This window comes from Mobula birostris, chromosome 22 (genome assembly GCF_030028105.1).
Source record: "Mobula birostris isolate sMobBir1 chromosome 22, sMobBir1.hap1, whole genome shotgun sequence".
Lineage (NCBI taxonomy): Eukaryota > Metazoa > Chordata > Chondrichthyes > Myliobatiformes > Myliobatidae > Mobula > Mobula birostris.
In genome coordinates this window covers 17,221,862-17,235,799 of record NC_092391.1, presented here as the reverse complement: position 1 = coordinate 17,235,799, position 13,938 = coordinate 17,221,862, and the positions used below count along the sequence as shown (strand labels likewise).

Below are 13,938 nucleotides of genomic sequence, written 5' to 3'. Positions count from 1 at the left end.
ACTGAACTCATTCAAGAGGGAGTGATAGAGAAAAATGGACTGCTGTTGAAAACATCCTGCTAGTAATGAAAACTTTAGCCTTCTATTTTCCATCTTGAAAAGATTTTTTTTCTAATTGGAAGGTGCATTACGAGGCCTGAGTCCTGAAAATTACAGGGTTGACAATTTAGATATTAAATTACGCTCTCCATACATATCTTTACATGGCCTCCTTTAGCTGCATGTGTGAGAGGAAGTAAGAGAGATGAAGTAAGAGATTTTTCTTTCAAATGGCTCAACTCTCCCTCTCAGAGATGTAGCCAGGACAACGGCACCATTGTCATGTGGGAATGTTAGTGCCATCTTTGTAACAATAGACTGTGTGTGTGTGAAGAAAAGGATTATTTCCTTCAAAGGACTGCAAGGCGCTAAAGAAAAATTGCATCATTTGGTCCTTTGATGACTTTGTGTGGTCGATGGTCAGAGTTAGTTCCATTTAGTTAGATAGTGGAGCTGGCTGATTTTGGTTGGGCTTTGCAATTGAACTCAGCATTAGTCGTTAAGGGCAGAAATTGCCACAAAGAGTTCTAGTTTTTGATGATTATCCAATACGTATACGCTTTCAAGTGAGAACTGGATTGGTTTGGTGTAAACTGGATTGGTTTGGGGCTCCACAGGGGACTGTCTTGTCTCCCTTTCTCTTCACCATTTATACCTCGGACTTCAACTACTGCACAGAGTCTTGTCATCTTCAGAAGTATTCAGATGACTCTGCCATAGTTGGATGCATCAGCAAGGGAGATGAGGCTGAGTACAGGGCTACAGTAGGAAACTTTGTCACATGGTGTGAGCAGAATTATCTGCAGCTTAATGTGAAAAAGGCTAAGGAGTTGGTGGTAGACCTGAGGAGAGCTAAGGTACCGGTGACCCCTGTTTCCATCCAGGGGGTCAGTGTTGACATGGTGGAGGATTACAAATACCTGGGATATGAATTGACAATAAACTGGACTGGTCAAAGAACACTGAGGCTGTCTACAAGAAGGGTCAGAGCCGTCTCTATTTCCTGAGGAGACTGAGGTCCTTTAACATCTGCCGGACGATGCTGAGGATGTTCTATGAGTCTGTGGTGGCCAGTGCGATCGTGTTTGCTGTTGTGTGCTGAGGCAGCAGGCTGAGGGTAGCAGACACCAACAGAATCAACAAGCTCGTTCGTAAGGCCAGTGATATTGTGGGGATGGAACTGGACTCTCTGACGGTGGTGTCTGAAAAGAGGATGCTGTTCAAGTTGCATGCCATCCTGGACAATGTCTCCTATCCACTACATAATGTACTGGTTGGGCACAGCAGTACATTCAGCCAGAGACTCATTCCACCGAGATGCAACACAGAGCGTCATAGGAAGTCATTCCTGCCTGTGGCCATCAAACTTTACAACTCCTCCCTTGGAGGGTCAGACACCCTGAGCCAATAGGCTGGTCCTGGACTTATTTCCTGGCATAATTTACATATTACTATTTAACTATTTCTGGTTTTATTACTATTTAATTATTTATGGTGGAACTATAGCGAAAACCAATTTCCCCTGGGATCAATAAAGTATGACTATGACTATGACTAAATTGTGCTTGTACCTGAGGAATGTGAGACTCTATGTGTGGTGTTCCTGGAACTGTAACCAAGAAGAATTAGAACCATTGAGGGCAAAATGATGATCAAGAATTAACAGCTAATCAGAAACATGAGAAAGTCTGCAGATGTTGGAAATCCAAAGCAAAACACATAAAATGCTGGAGGAACTCAGTAGGCCAGGCAGCATCTGTGGAAAAGAAGAACCAGTCAATGTTTTGGGCAGAGGTGTGAACTGTTTATTCATTTCCATAGATGCTGCTTGACCTGCTGAGTTCCACCAGCATGTTGTGTGTGTTGCTCAGAATTAACAGCTTCCTTAATTGTGCCTCAGAAAAGAATTCCTGTTGTACCCTGCTAAGTTTCCCAATGCCATACCAGCTGTCTTTCTATAGGGAAGTGCAGAATTAGAGTAAGTTGTTTACACAACTTGCTGGCATGTGGGAATTAAGATACATAGGGAATTAAAGGAGGAGGAGATAGCTTGAGGATCAGCCTTGATCTAACTGAATGGTGCAGTAAGGGCAAGAGGACACTTGCCCTGCTCCAATTCTTCTTTCTTACGTTCAGCTTGCTTGGCTCAACTAGTAAAGGTGATTTTTGACTGAATTTCACAGTTCTGAGTCTGCAGATTTAACTATGGCCAGTCATGCTACACTGGGTCTGGACTTGTCCCATTGTCTTGGGCAATGTTATCTCTTGCTCCTCTTCAACAGCACAAATTTTCTACTCATGATCTATCTGTGGGATCATGCTATGCACCCTGGCTGCCATTTTCCTCTCTGCCACCTCTAAACAGCTCTTGATATCTAACACATAATGGCAAGTATTTCTCTTTTTTTTTCATTTTGTGATGGATTAGATTACCCAATAGTTGATGCATGCCAACCCAGAAACTCACTGACAGGGACGGCCAGATTCAATAAAGAGAGGAAAACAAAACAGCCAACTCAAATAGTCCCATGACCAAAGCCTTGACTGAATAAGGTAAATTCCATTTTTATTACACTGGTTTGGAAAGTTTTTCCAAAATATGTTTGGAAATTACATTTCACAACGTGGCCTGTTATTCAATGCAAACTAGATGTTAAGGACTTGGATATTTCATGTGAAAAAGTGTGAATACACATATGTGATTATTGAAAGTTCAGACTATTATACAAATCAGGGACATTAGCACAGTTGTCCACTAAACACATTATTTCTCTTGCCAAGGAAACAGCTGTCAGGAGATGCATTTAGTAAGGTGCTGAGCTGGTATCTTACCATTTTATGCTGGTCAAAATGACCTCTGGAGGTGCAGTGCAAAGTGACCTCACGGTAACTTAAGCTACAAATAAACCCACCAGTGATATGTTCACACTGTTGGTGTGTAGCTTCAGCCCACAAACCCAGTTCATGAAAAAAACAGGTGCATTGCCCATGGTTTTCCAGCTATTGAAATGCTGATAAATTGTACAATCTTAATAAGCCCTGTCAGTATAGAACCATATGGGATGTGGTATAAGCTGCTGCCCTGACCATATTTTCCTTGGAAATGGAGAATTCTCCTTGCGACTTCCAGAATTTGTATTATAAGCTTCTCTAGCCTTCTTATATCTGAAGCTCCGTGAAATCACCCAAGCGTAGTGTGTATAACTGAAAGATGGGATCAAAGTAAAGGGCAAAAGATACAGAGGGAATGTGAGGAAAAAGCTTTATTATATATAGTGAGGTTCTGGAACTCACTCCCTGCAAAGCTGGTGGAAACATCATTATCAGGGCTTCCAAACAGGAATTAGAAAGCACGTGAACAAAAATAATTTGAGGGACTGAGAGGAAAGGGCCTGGGAGGGCGGACTAAAGTCAAGATGGTGCTAAACGGCGACTCCTCTGCTTGCAGCTTCAGAAGCAGCTCTATTTCTATCTTTGGTATCTCTTTTTTCCCTTTTCAAGGTTCTTTTGAAGACCCTGACCTGGAGTTACACTCTGACTTCGGTTCATTGTGGGAATGGGACCCGCTATCAGGGCCTCACAACTGGCCGCTTTTTGATATCCCAAGGACGCAGCCTGGAAGACTAGTGAGCCTTCAGGGTGCCGGATTTTTGTGGCTCTGGAGACGGGCTGATTCAAGGCCAGTGCCCCTGACTGAGGCATCGCAGGAGAACACGGAACATCAGGAGAAGTAGGTTAGCTGCCGGCTGTGTGTCCAGCAACCTGAGCCTTTCCCGGGCCAATTCTCTGGGCGTAGAGCTCGGAAAAAATGATGCAACAGATTTTTAACATCATAAATCAGTGAGTTGTTTGTTATGTCTCCCCTCTCACTGCGAAACAGGGACCCCTCTTTCTCCCTTGTTAAGGAGAGAGAGAGGCTGTGGTGTGTCAAATTACCAGGTGAACGAGTAGTCTTTGGGGTACTGCAAGTCTGTGTCTTTATTGGTGCTTTGCTGCATGTTTGACTGCTCGGTGGAGGGCGCTGATGCTTTTTTGGGGGTGGGGGGAGGTCGTTGCCTTGTTGCTGCTTGTGTGTGGGGGGGGCTTTGGGTTCTAAAGTTTAATTGTCATTCATTCTTTGGGACACTCCTCTGTTTTTGTGGATGTTTGCAAAGAAAAAGTATTTCAGGATGTATATTGTATATGTTTCTCTGACATTAAATGTACCTATTGAAACCTATTTAATAGGATTGAATTGATTGCTCCAGAGGAGTTAGCTTGAATTTGATGTGCCAAATGTTCTTGTTATATTGCTTTGAACATTTTCCACGTTGTACTTTCAACGTGATCTGCAGCCCTTAAAGTGAGACATGTTTTCCAGTTCATCTTTTTCCATTTCTCATCTGGTGATTGCAGAAGGCCATTAGATAGAAGGCGTTAGAATTGTTGGTGGAAAAGAAGGGGTGCAAAGATAGTCTATAAATGTGATTTGACCTGCTTCATTCACCAACCCTCCCATCCCCATCCAAATCGAGCCATGTTTCATCCTTGATTCAAGTATCAGGAAAATGCATTCCCTTACAATAAATTCCTGTAAACAGTTTTGACCTTATGAAATAAGACTTCTGGCATTGCTGGAGTGAATCATAAACTGATCAGTTTCCGTGGCAGTGGGAAGCTGGTTATATAGCTTGAAAATGAGCGGGGCTTGAAGCCGATGTGGCGGGGCAAATTTTCAAAGTGTTCTGTGTGAGAGGAGTGGAAAAGCTCTGGCTAAACAATGAATAGTCAGTATAGTACAGACACAATCACCTACAGCCTGTAAATAACCCTTGGCACCAAGGACCAGAAAATATGAGGTAAACCAGGGATTTCCACTTTAATTCGCTACCATGCCTTCTACTGGAAACTATATAGGACTGGATATGAAAATTAAACGGAGTTTAATGTCCCTTGTGATGCTTCCTGAAGTTGTAGAAATGTAGCAGAGGGCTGTGGGTGTCTGGAGAAGTACAGCTTGAGTGGTCAGCTCCTTTAAGTAAAAATGCTATTTTTTTCTCAGGCAATAAAATTTCCTCTGCCAGCTATTCCATCTGTTTAAACTCCTAAGGACAGATCTGACCATAGTTTCACCCACGTTGTCATAGGTTATCAAATAAGTGCATAGGTCATTTATCAAACCTTTTATGTGATGGGTCTAGGTTTAACTCCAATCATAAACTATTTATTTCAGTACAAGTGTTAGATAATCTGGATAGCACCAGTTAAGTTAACCTTCTTGGCAGGACAGTCTTGCAGTCTCAGGACCTCAAGAGCTATTCTAAGCCACATAATAAAGGAATATACTTAATGCTTTAATTGTGTCTTTCTCCTGTAATTACTTCTGTTGCCTCTTGGAGTAAGCATCTAAATTAATAGCTTAATACCTTGAAAGAATTGAATATGATGGATTCAGAACGACTGTTTCCTCAGATAATGAAGTCAGAGCTCTCAGTGAAATGAAGCATTTTTTCTTTACCCAAGTTGTAACAGAAATGTGGGAGTTGTACAGTGGGGCAAACATTAAAGCTGCTCACAGCTCAATGGACACAAATTTGATCCTAACCTTGTGTGCACTCTATGCAGAATTTTTAAAAATATAAAACTAAACCTTCATAATAAAAATTATTTACAAGATTAAATTAAAAATATGCCTTTTCATTCTTACATTTATCAATGCAATAACTAGTGTTACATTCCTTAAATCTACTAGGACTCTTGCCACTCATGTGGCCCCCTGGGATGGTTCACTACTATAATAATTGAGGTCGTCCTCACCCAACCGGTCTGCCCTGTCCAGTAGCAGGAGAACCCTGTACTGTGGTCCTGTGCCACACCAATGTCCCAACATACTCATCTTGTTATTTCTCCCACTGGATTAGTCTAGATAATCACTCAAGTCTTTTGGCCCATCTTGGATTTTGGTTACAACCAATAAATTGAAATGCTCGCAGAAATTATAGGGAGCATTTTTTAAAGATTTCCTGTATTTCTCCCCCCGATTCCGTATGTCATCTTCCACCAGATTAATCTTTAAATCCTGAAGACTCCAGGGCAATGCAGAAAGCTTGGCATCTCCAATCCAGAGGCAAACTTGAGGCATAGTAAGCAGCTTCCATACATGGCAGTTTATTCATACACTATCAGTAGGTTTTGCCTCTGTCCTAAAAAACATTTTGTATTTGTAGCAGTAACGCGATCACTTGATTCAAGTATGATGTTCTCCTACGGGTGGGTGGTCTATTGGTTGCTATAAAAATGGTTCATGGCAGAAAAAAAAGAAACAAAGGAGAGTTGATGGGCATGTGTGTGAGCCAAAATGAAAGGAAGTAAGGAGAAGGGAAAAGGGACTAACGTGATTGTTTTGTTGGGAGTTAGAATGCTTCCAATGGGATCAATAACCTTCTGTACTGTTGTCAGATGAGATTTCTCAAACAGCTATGGATGCAAAGAGTAAAGTATTGACATAGGGAACTGACGAACAGAAAAGAGAAAGTCAGGATAAATAGATGATATTGCGGAGCAAATGGTTCACTAAGTCGATTCATGAGGTGAAGGCTCGATGTATGAAAAGAGGAGGGCCTTTACTCATTACATTATTGGAGGATGAGAGTTGATCCTATTGCAACATGGAATTCTGAGGGGAATTTTCCTTAGTGGGATATTGTAGAACTAAGGGGCATGCTTTCAAAGTAGTGCATCATCTTTTCAGGTGGGGGGGGAGAATTTCTTCTTTTAGAGAGTCATGATTAGATCAGCCATGTTCTTACTGAATGGCAAGAGTTGGCTCAAGGAGCCAGCAGGCCTACTCCAGCTCCTGCTTCTGATGTCTTCATGCCATCTTCTTAATCAGAGTTTTGATCTCAGGATAAGGGGATAATCATTTGCAGCAGAAATTTCTCAGCTGAAGGCTTTTTGAATCTTTGAAATTCTCTACCGCAGCAGGATGACGATGCCCGGTTTCTAATGGCTGGGGACAATTGATTTGCTTTGGACCTTAAATGTAATCAAAGCAAAAGGGCATGGTGCTGGGGGCAAACAGAAAAATCTGAAATGGATTAACCATAATGGTGTAATAGGCTTGGAGGCCCTTAAGCAAAAGGACATGGGTGCTGGGGGCAAATGGAAAAGTCTGAAACGGATTAACCAAAATGGTGAAATAGGCTTGGAAGCCCTTAAGACTGCCTTCTACTGTTTTATATTATGCTACGTTTTTGTTGATTAAGTGGATCATGTTGTGATGTTGTGGGGATGGAACTGGACTCTCTGACGGTGGTGTCTATCCACTACATAATGTACTGGTTGGGCACAGGAGTACATTCAGCCAGAGACTCATTCCACCGAGATGCAACACAGAGCGTCATAGGAAGTCATTCCTGCCTGTGGCCATCAAAATTTACAACTCCTCCCTTGGAGGGTCAGACACCCTGAGCCAATAGGCTGGTCCTGGACTTATTTCCTGGCATAATTTACATATTACTATTTAATTATTTATGGTTTTATTACTATTTATTATTTATGGTGCAACTGTAACGAAAACAAATTTCCCCCGGGATCAGTAAAATATGACTATGACTATCATGAGACATTGGGGAAAAGGCAAGAACATGCAGTTACAGTGTAGATTAGCCATGGTCAAATTCAGTACTCAATGAAAAAGTGCAATGCGTTGAATGGTCTCATTATTAATTCCACTATTACTAGTTACTAGTTCAGCACTCCTTGTTTGCTTGGTATGCTACTGGTTAAACCTGGAGAAAGATAATTGTTTATTAGACAGTGAGAAAGAATAAAACTGATTATCACAGTTTATGCTCATTGATTACCAGACCTGAACGTTTGTCCAGCAGTTCAATGAAAGACTGACAATTCAGCTGAAGACCACCAAGTATCCATATCGTGCAGGTTGCCATTAAAATTTGCAGTAGGTTGGTGTAGTATTGACATTCTGTCTCAAGTGTTGTAGGCTTCATATTGATTTACTCTGCTTCCTATGGTCTCTTTCTCCTGTAAAGCTTCTCCAGCTGAGAGTGGAAGCAAATACCTCCTGCACCTAATGAAACGGCCACAGAGTTGTATGCTTGTGGGTCTACTGCTGCTGTAGCCCGTCCACTTCAAGGTTTGATGTGTTGCAAATTGAGAGCTGCTCCTCTGCACATCAAAGTTGCAATGCGTGGTTACTTGAGTTACTATCACCTTATCAGCTTGAACTAATACAGTCACTAACAAGGCGTTTTCACCCATAGAACTGCCGCTCACTGAATGTGCTTTGTTTCTCTCACCATTCTCTGTACGAAATAATAAAGCAGAGACTATTGTACTATGATATGTGTTCTCCTGTCGCACAGGGATGAACTGTTGTATATGCTTATTGCATTTGGTAGGAAAGATTTTCTGTAACGATCCTTGTGACAGCTGAGCTGAATGAACCTGTTTGAAAGGGTGCTCAGCTGCTTATTCAGTAGGTTGTGGAGCGGCTGTGTCAGATTGTCCATGATGGACAATGGTTTGTTTAGTGATCTTCTCTCCATCACTAACTCAAAAGAGTCGGGGTTGTAGCCAAGGATGGATCCAGCCTTTCTGATGAGTTTATTTAATCTTTTTGCATCACCAGCACTGACACTGCTCCCCCAACATAAAGCAGCAAAGAGAACTGCACTAGCTACAACAGACTGGTAAAAGATCTCCAACATACTGCTGCACACATTGAAGGATCTCAGCTTCCTGAGAAAATAGAGTCTGCTCATCCCCTTCTTGTAAACAGCCTTGGTGTGGGTTTTCCAGTCAAGCCGGCTGTCAAGGTGAACAGCTACATATCTGTACTCCACCACCACCATAACCTCTTCTTACAGAATGTGTATAGAACTTGCCACAGTTCTCTTCCTCCTAAAATCAATGTCCATCTCCCTAGTTTTGGCCACATTCATGAACAGGTGATTCCTCCTGCACCACCCCACAAACTTGTCCACCAGTCCTCTAAACTCCGACTCTTGCCCATCTCTGATACACCCAACCACCGCAGAAACATCAGAGAACTTCTGCAAGTGACAAGACTCAGATTTGTACTGAAAGTCTGAGGTGTACAGTGTGAACAGAAACAAGAGATAGGACAGTCCCTTGTGGTGTCCAGTGCCATTCACCTCCATCTCAGACGGAGAACTACCCAGCCGTTCAGACTGGGGTCGATCTGTCAGATAGTAATCCAGGAGATAGTGGATTTGTCTCGCCCATCTGTTTCAACTTCTCACTCAGAAGGAGTTGCTGGATTGTTTTGAAGGCACTAGAGAAATCAAAAAATGTGATTCTCACAATACCACCAGCATCTTCCAGGTGGGAGTGGGCTCTTTGCAACCGGTGGATGATGGTATCATCCACTCCCACATGAGGTTGGTAGGCAAACTGTAGGTGGTCCAATGAAGATCTCACTTGCAGTCCAAAGTAAGTCAGGACCAGCCTTTCCAGCACTTTAATCGCGTGAGATGTGAGGGAAATTGGTCTGCAATCTTTAAATTCAGATGGCGTCACCTTCTTGGGTTCAGGAACCAAACAGGAAGTCTTCCATAGCACTGGTATCTTTTCCTGACTCAGACTCTGATTGTAGAGGTGCTGCAAAATACCAGACAGCTGGCTCGTACAGGCCTTCAGTACCCTGGGGCTGATACCGTCCAGTCCAGCAGCCTTGCCTTGATATAATCTCTCCAGCTGTCTCTTAATCTGACCTACAGTCACAGTCAGGCGAGGGAGGGTGGTCATCCCCATGGAGGCAGGATGCTCCAGAGTTGGGGGTTTGGAACACAAGCACTCACCAGAGGGGAGGGAGAGGTGGAGGGAGAAGGCTTCTTAGGGCAGGGAGGGTGTGTGGTTTGGTCAAGTGGGGGAGAGGACAGCAGGAGGTCCCATCCTGAACCTGTTGAAAAACAAGTTCAATTGGTTAGCCCCTATCCAGACAGCCCTCAATCTTTCTTTCCTTAACCTTAGAGCCAGTGATCTTATTCATGCCCAACCACACGTCCCTTATGCTATTCCGCTGGAACTTGTACTTGGGCTTCCTGTAAGATTATTTACACTTCCTCAGCTTTACCCTCAGTTCACTCTGTACTTACCTCAGTGCTTGTCTATCTCCACACCTGAAGGCTTTCTTCTTCATATTCAAACGTTCTTTCAGGTCACTGGTGATCCAGGCCTTATTGTAGAAGAAGCGTACAGTCCTGGCGGTAAAATGGTGTTCTCACAGAATTTGATATAGTCTGTGATTCAATCAGTCATTTTGTTAATGTCCTCCCTGTCTGGTTAGCATAACACATCCCAGTCCATCCTCTCAAAGCATTCCTGCAGTGCCTCATTAACATCCTGAGTCCACCTCCTTACAACCCTTGTTGACACAGGCTGCCGCTGGACTAGAGGCACACACCTGGGTGTTAGCAGGGCCAGGTTGTGATCAGATCTGCCGTGGGGGAAGGGCAGCGGCACTGAAGACAGCAACAAAAGATCACAATATACATTAAGTGGCCACTTTATCAGATACAGGAGTGGCTACATGGGGAATAGTTCACAGCAGCCAATTAATTTACCAGCGCACCTTTGTTACATGGGAAGTAACTAGAATTCCCAGTGATGGAGAGAAAGGGAAACTCCACATGGATGGCACTCCAGGTGAGAGAAAGGAACCTGGATCTCTATAGCTGTGAAATAGCAGCATTACCCTCTGTGCTGGTGTGCTCCCCTTCCTTTTCTTCAAGTGCTTCCTCATGAAGGAAGTACAGTTGTGAAGAACTTTAAGGCCTAGTCTACACAAAATGCTAGTGAAGGAGGAGGAATGATTAACTTGAAAAAGGCTCTCAACTAGAGCTAAGTGTGCTTCTCAATATGATTATAACCCTCCTCTGATGATTACATTGAAGATGAAGCAGTAGTTCAACAGGTATTTTCTGACTCACCATACATAAATAAGCTCAATAATTACCAGTGCATTTTTAAACTATATTTCAATCCTTGCAAAAGTCTGTTTCATGCATCGTCAAGATCAGCAGTACACTGTATTCACAACTAATAATACCAAAATAATGTTGAGAAGCCCAGAAGTTTTTAATTAGCATTTAAACCACAAAATATACGCCATTTTAATGTTATCTTTGAAATTCTGCATCTTTGCAATGTCACAGCTGATTCATCTGACAAAAAGAGAGATGAGAGCTGAGCTCTCTCTTCAGGAAGACTGTTGCCAAATAGCTCAGTGATGTAATAAATTGTTTTTTTTTCAAAAAGCACATTCGAAAAAAACAGACCACTCCTAAAATACCACTGCCTACACCCCCCCTTCCCCACATACCTATCATTCTAACTCATATACAAACACAAAGTACTCTCGCTCATATACAAAATACTTAAACACCCCATTCTCATACAATTAATTTTATCTCTCTTTCTCACACAGGGGTACAACTGCTCTCTCTTGCTAATACTTATCATTAATATACCCATTCTCACATGCTTCATTGGTTCTCAAAAGCGCGTACAGATACACGGTTCTGTTATTCACCCTCTCTATATCAACGTTATGACTCTCTCACAGACATATTGACAAAGACTTCACAAATCAGTTTGAAGAATAACATCGCAAAGTCCACACTCAACTTATGTAAAAATATCTCTCCCTTTAAACTTTCTGACAGTTAACCATTGCACAAGAGCTCGAGACATTTATCTGCACAACGTTGCTCTTCTCAGCTTTTATAGTAAACATTTGTGACTTACTCAGTTTCTTCAAGCTCATGTTGGCTCCTGTTAGAGGTTTTCTCTCATTTGGAAAGGAGGTGAAGGACGGTAGATGCACTGTTATGAAGAAAAAAGAAACAGACTTCTCTGTCACTCACTCAGAGACTTTTACAACATCTCCCAGTGCATTAACAACAGCTCCCCTTCTGCCTACTACATTGAATCACTTCCTGAGAGCTGTCGAATGCCTTCGCAAGCGACAAGGTCACTTTCTGCTTCTGAGAGGATCTTTATAGTAACGTTTTCTAACTCTTTTCTGAACTCTCAGCCTCACTGCCTACTTAGAGTGTGCCGTCTGTTTTTGCTACGTGAGTGTAGTTAGCCGCTAATGCTCGTCTCTGACTGTTAGCCAAGACATCTGATTTCATTAAATTTCTCTAAAGAGTTTCCTTTTAACCCATTGGGGGTTGTGGTTTTTGTTTTATTTATTTTTATGCTTGTCAAGGTAAAGAGATAATAATCTGCTTAACTCAGTTACCCATAGCAAGATTCGCCCTGGCCATAGCATTTTAACATTGTTGTAAACCTGAAATAACTATTTGCTGTGTCTTTATAACATTGTAATCATGACAAGGCCATTGCATGTTAGTACTATCACTAGCACTCCAGGGATGTTTGCTTTGGTGCCCAATTGACACAGTAAATGCCTCAAGAAGGCTTGATGCCGTTGCCATGTGTCTTAACAGGCACCATAAACATGCCGGAAAGATTTACTCTGTCCACTGTTTATTAAATACACCAGTAAAATTTGGTCTGCTCATTGTATATGACATTGTAAACCAAATGGGAAGATCTGCGCTAGTTGCTATGCTACAGTGATATCGGAAACACAGAAGAGCAGGGGCTGCCAACCTGGGGTCCCCAGTCCCCTCGGTCAATGGTAGGCATCCATGGCATAAACAGGCTGGGAACTGTTGCACTGGAGACATTTCCCTTGCTTACAGTGTATAGGTGGCATCTGAAATGCAGTATACTGGGAAGCTTTGGTGTGCTCATTGTGCATCAAGAGATTTGCTGTGTTAGTGACATGGTAACTCAAATGCTATGTGCCTGTAATGCAGCTGCAACAGTTTTTCATGCACTTGAACATATGACAATAAGTGACTTTGACCTTTTGGGAAGATTTCCTCTGATTGCGTGTTTATTGGACATACTGTATGTGCAGAATTAGGCCATTTGGCCCATCAAGTCTGCTCCACTATTCCATCATGGCTGATTTATTATTTCTCAACACCATTCATCTGCCTTCTCTCCATAATCTTTAATGCCTTTACTAATCAAGAACCTCCTCTTTAAATACTCAGTGACTTGGCCTCCACAGTGGCAAAGAATTCCACAAATTCACCCCCCTATGACTAAGGAAATTCCTCCTCATCTCTGTTGTAAAGGGACGATCTTACTATTCTGAGGCTGTGCCCTCTGGTCCTAGTTAGGAAACATCCTCTCCAACCTATCAATGCCTTTCAACATTCGATAGGTTTTGCAAGATCCCCCCTCCCCCATCCTTCTAAACTCCAGCAAGTACAGGCCCAGAGCCATCACACGGTCCTCATACATTAATCCTTTCATTCCTAAGATACAATATAAGGAAGATTTGCTGCAGACACAATCTCTTCTTTGCACAGTAACTGTGGTATTTGTTCCTGCCACTGTATCTTATTTTCATATTCCCATTTCCCATGGCTTAGAAGAGGACTGTTCGGCCCATCGATTCTGTGCCAGATCTCGGAACAGTCCCATTTCCTCATAATCTATTCGCTCACATTTTAAGTTTTTTTAAAATTTCACTTAGAGATACAGCACAGTAACAGGCCCTACTGGCCCAATAAGCCCACTCTGCCCAATCATGTCCGTGCGATCAATTAACCAACTAACCCATGTGTCTTTAGAATGTGGGAGGCACCCGGAGCACCTGGAGGAAGCCCATGTGGCCACGGGGAGAATATAGAAACTCCTTACTGACAGCGGCAGAACTGAGCTCAGTTTGCTGGCGCTTTATGCTCACCACCACTCTATCGTGCCTCCCATAACACATGCCCGTTAACTTTCCCTGAATATCCCAGTGTCCGCCCACTGTACGTGAGTTGTGCCAGAATGGGGTCTTTG

The 13,938-nt window shown here is 42.6% G+C and overlaps 1 protein-coding gene across 1 annotated transcript in view; it reads right to left on the bottom strand.

Moving 5' to 3' along the window:
* LOC140186198 (SH2 domain-containing protein 3C-like) overlaps positions 1 to 13,938 on the bottom strand; it is a 215,585-nt gene that overhangs the window by 153,247 nt on the left and 48,400 nt on the right. The window contains exon 3 of the mRNA XM_072240156.1: positions 11,812 to 11,889. Within this exon, the coding sequence (XP_072096257.1) occupies positions 11,812 to 11,889 (78 nt within the window). The remainder of the gene's footprint in view (positions 1 to 11,811; positions 11,890 to 13,938) is intronic.